Here is a 5,000-nt window from a genome sequence, read left to right as displayed (position 1 = left end):
GAGGGAGAGAAAGAGTGGCTGTAATAGAAAAAAAAAAAAGAAAAAATAGAAATAATAGGAAATTTGGATAGTAGCGGGATTATTAATCGATAACAAGGAGCGTTCGCGATTCCGAGTCACTGGTCGTTGGCTTCCTTGATGCTGGTAGTAGTGTAGTAATTGTGACACAATAACAGTAATATTAATCGTAATTATAATAATAGTAATAATAACAGTGAATATAATAATTCCATGTCCAGACTAATTAATGATTATCTAATTGTAAAGTAATCATCATCATCATCCTTGGCACTTTTTTTCTCACGATACGCGGTCTGTGATATATGCACATATTTATACGCAATCGTTTAGCATCACCCACGCGTCTTATCGACGATTGTGAGTGTTTATGGTTGTGTTTTATATTATAGAATATAAAAATATCAAGTAAAAAGAACGAAGAAAGTAATGAAAAGAAAAGAAGGAAAGAAAAATGGATAAAATGTATGTACAATGATTGGCCCTTTTTTTCCGTGGTACCAGGGGGGGGGGTGGGCGCTCTTTAATCTACGATTTAAAATATGCGACATAATCTATACGATAGCTATCTCGCTAATCCTTCACTCGGTTGATAAGGAATGTTTATTAACGTTGGTACCTTTTTTTTTTTTTTTCTTTTTTTTGTATTGCGTTACAATTGCCGAGACCTTTTTCCTCCTCTCTCGGGCATTGGTGCAACAGTTATATGCCGCAATGTGCAAGTGCAATTTTTTCGCTCTCTGGTTATACATTTATTACGCTCTTTGTAACTATTCTTCTTTTTATTCTATTATTATTATTATGTTATACTTTATTTGAATTTTCTTTTTCTTTTTTTAATTTCGTCTTTTATTATTGCTATTTTCGCTTTTTTTCTTCGATCTTACGTAGAAGGATGAACTTTCACGATTACTTGGAATACCTGCACGCCGGATGTGTTGATATTTATTTTCTTTTTATATTACGAGTATTATTATTATTATTATTATTACTATTATTATTTGATCGACAGTTATCGTTTACTTTATTACTTACTTACTTACTTACTTACTTACTTACCTATTTACTTACTTAATTACTTACTATCGTACGTACTTATTTATCGTTTCACCCGAGCTTGCATGAGCAGTCATATTTACACATGCGTGTAACTATTCGCTTTCTTCTTTTAAACGGAATGGATTCGTTAGTAGTGAGGCAATGAGAGCCCGTATGTCCAACGACGATAGAAAAAAAATCGTTGTTGTAACATTGAAATTAATTTCATTTAATATGCGGTAGTATATTTTATGCATTATAATCACTTATATAATATATATCGCAGCGATTATTATATTTCAATTTATTTACGTATATAATAACGTCCAATAAAATGGGGGCAGGGGCTTGAGAAAAAAAAAAAAAGAAAATTTCCGTGCCTGATCTGTAGTCGGACCTTTTCTACTTTGCTGAAGAAAACGTCTGGTAATCGATCACGGTTAGGGTAGCAATTAATCGTCTCGTCGAACGACTGTGGACGACCCAACAACGATAGTCCCTTTTCTCCGTTAAACAAAATCATATCTCTGTTCGACAAGAATAATTACTACAAAATTATTTCTAAATATGAAAATAAATCATTTAATTTATTAGACGTGTAACGTATTCTATAGAAAAAGTAAGAAAAGGCAAGATAAGGTGTTAGTTTAATTTTATGTTTCTGTGTTTTTTTTTTTTTTTTCTTTTTTTCTTTTTTTTTTAGCGTGGAATCGGCCCTGAGAAAATGAAGCGATACGATCGATCAAACTCACGCGGCTACATTTGTATTATATTTTCTTGACTTTTAGAAGATTCTATTTTCTCTAACTTTTTCATCGCAACACTTTTATGTCGCTAATTATTTATTGCTAGGTCATTAACGGTGAGGCCACGCTTTCGTATGCAAGTTATTCTCGGGACGAATCAGATGGTCGCAGAAAATGGTCAAAGAAAATATTTATTAAATTTTGTCGCACGCACATTAAGAGGAGGAATAATAAAAAGAAATTCATAGGACGTTAATGTTGTTTTCGAAGTGCGCGGCCGCGGCCACTGGAGCCCAAGATGGCGTGCAAAATGGTATGCAAAATGGCGTGCAAGATGGCGATCTCCAATACACACGTGGCTCCAATAATAATAACGAAGATTATTCTCTTTGTAAATTTGTGCACATAAGTAGCTTTTCATTTGGATCGTTCTCTTCGACCGGTGAATGATTGGTTTTTAATTGTTTGGAGAACGTCGTGTACCGAAAAAGTGGCGTAGATTGATTTTCTGCAGGATTTTCTCAAGTATATGCCGCGGTACCACCTACCACAAGAAGCCGCAATTTCCCAAAGTCTGATAAGACCTATAAAGGAGGTTCTCGAATCGCGTTTAGATCTCCCGTCACGAGAACTTTTACCTCTTGTCGTAGAAAATGCGAATGCTTGGAAGAAAAGAGTTGGAGAGAAAAAGCAGAAAAAAAAAAAAGAGAAGCTTTATCTTGGTAGTTTCAGTTCGGACTGGAAATTACCGTGAAAAAAAAAGATCCGGTATTAAGGTGGTAACAATGCTGCATGCCAGCCAGGTTCTATGTATACAATGTTTCGATGTAAATTTAAACAATATACAAAATCACTTTCTTTATTCTCTTTCGACTCGTCTTCGAAACATATCTCCCTATATTGATTTTTCATATCTTTGAACGTTGATCGTCGCATAAAGAAGAAAAAAAAACCCCCCAATGGAATGGAAAGTGTATTTTCGTTTACTCAACATTGTTATAAGAGAGGTGCGGAATAGGATGTGAGAAAAAAAAGCCAGCTCGTTTATTATGCATGGAATATGTAAAATATGTAATTACGAAGCGCGATGTCGTGATGTCGTCGATGCACTACCGTTTTTCAGTGCTGAAAAATATCGATTATCATCGGTTTTGCGAAATACCGGCCAAGAATAACTTTTCAAGTTTTGCCTATCATTCTCCTCCTCCTCTTCCTCCTCCTCCTCTTCTTCTTCTTCTTCTTCTTCTTTCGTAGGAGAGAAAGCTACGTCTCGATTCGTCAAAGTCGAAAAGCGAGAATCAGACCGCGCCCTTAACAAACTGACAGTTAAAAGGAGAAAAGTCAATTATCTTGAGCTTTCCCTCATTCTACCTCGTTCTATTTCTGTAGTAAGAAGAAGGTATATAGGCAGAGTAGAGGGCAGTGAAAACGTTCGAGAGAGAGCTTTCCTATTTTCTACGTCTAACGTTCAACTATTATCTAAAAAAAGAGGAATTTATCGACTTAATTTTTTGTCCTTTCCTTTTTCTACTTTATACTTGTTCTTTTATTCTTCGAGATAAGAGGTCGAGATAAGGAAATTAGAAGAATCAAGGATAAATCTATTGTTGCTTCAGTCGACCGACCCCCATTAATGATTGTGGTGTGAGCGTGTCGAGATCGATTTTTTTCCTTTATTCCGGTTCCAAACTTGTCTTTTATTTTCATTACATTGATATTTTGTATACATATATATATATATGGATATATTAATATAGGAATTGCGCACTTTCGACACGATGAAAAAAATACACCAACGAATCTCTCTATTCTTTTCCCGATAAGTAAAGTCCTGTCTCGATCATCGTCCAATAATTAAATATCCCAATGGCAACCTACCTTTGCCTAACTTATTTTTATTATTTCTTTCTCTCTGGTACACGCACCCCCTCTCGATACAAGGAAGAATCTGTTATTAGAACGATATTGACGATTATCACAATGACATGACACGATACGATTTGATTATATGATATGGTATGATATGACTATGAGATGATTAATGTGACCATGACCATGATTTTTTACCATGATTTTACATTTACTTATTTGTTGCACGTTGTTTGGTGCGTCTCCGTAAGCAGTATGAGGCGCTCGCAGATCTCCGCTGGTATTTCGACATTTCGATCTTTTAGTATCTTCGTGAAAATAAATCGAGAAGTGTAAAAAAAATGGGTGGGGCGTTTGATCGTTCTTATGCTTTTATCGAAAATAATTGCTTCAGACAAAGAGGGCGGAGCCGGAGGGGGGTTGGGGGCGGGGGAGAGGGGGTCATTTGTTAGTTGACATTTACGATTAGAGGATACGTTAAAGTGCGAAATGTCGAGCCAGCCAGTCGGCTACTTGCGAAGCGCTGGCAGTCTGTAAGTTGAGTTTAATGCATGTTGTTTTGTCTGTCCTTGCATGCAGGGATTCGGTTTTGTAACATTCGCAAATAGTGCTGACGCGGACCGGGCACGTGAGAGGCTACACGGCACCGTGGTTGAGGGCAGAAAGATTGAGGTGTGCATGAACTTTCTTATACTTATACAATACATACATACAGAAAATTTTATATCTACATTATATAATACATATATATCTAAATGTATATATATATATATATACATATACAATATATCGCTCCTAGAAATAGCAATAAAGAAAAAAGCTATTATAATAGGACAAAGTCCTAATAAAATAAGGAAGAAGAGATGATGATATTATATATAATATAATAGTATACATATATTTATATACGCGTACATATACACTCGTGTACGCGTATCGCCTTCAAATTTGCCATTTCAAGTGTCATTTTATTTTCAGGAATTAAAAAAAAAAAAAAAAAAAACTGGAAAGCGCGCATTTGTCATTATCTACGAATTCGAACATTTCGCGCGTTTTCCAGGATACAAAACAAAAAGAAAAAAAAAAAAGACGGAAAAATATGAATCGAAATCTAAGACAATTATTTCGATCTTATTTTCCGTTTAACATCATTATCGCATTGAACGATTTTCTTCTTATTATTAATCGTTTATATTTTCCATTTTCTAACAAGAACATTTTTTTATCTATGCAATTTTAACCAATCGTTCAACGCGATACGAGCGCGATATGAGAATGGGAGAGAGAGAGAGAGAGAGAGAGAGAGAGAGAGAGAGAGAGAGAGAGAGA

The 5,000-nt window shown here is 35.2% G+C and overlaps 1 protein-coding gene across 15 annotated transcripts in view; it reads left to right on the top strand.

The window, feature by feature from the left end:
- Positions 1-5,000, top strand: part of LOC106793443 (RNA binding protein fox-1 homolog 2-like) — an 80,780-nt gene that overhangs the window by 48,267 nt on the left and 27,513 nt on the right. For 14 of the 15 annotated variants that reach the window (XM_014760359.1, XM_014760361.1, XM_014760360.1 and 11 more), the window contains one exon: positions 4,251-4,343. The exons of the other annotated variant lie outside the window; for it this stretch is intronic. In XM_014760359.1, coding sequence (XP_014615845.1) covers positions 4,251-4,343 — 93 coding nt within the window. The remainder of the gene's footprint in view (positions 1-4,250; positions 4,344-5,000) is intronic. 15 annotated transcript variants of the gene reach the window in all.

Source organism: Polistes canadensis, unplaced genomic scaffold (assembly GCF_001313835.1).
Source record: "Polistes canadensis isolate GaletaPanama2010 unplaced genomic scaffold, ASM131383v1 scaffold_14, whole genome shotgun sequence".
Lineage (NCBI taxonomy): Eukaryota > Metazoa > Arthropoda > Insecta > Hymenoptera > Vespidae > Polistes > Polistes canadensis.
The sequence above is the reverse complement of the archived record's forward strand: the minus strand, read 5'-3'. Positions and strand labels throughout refer to the sequence as shown.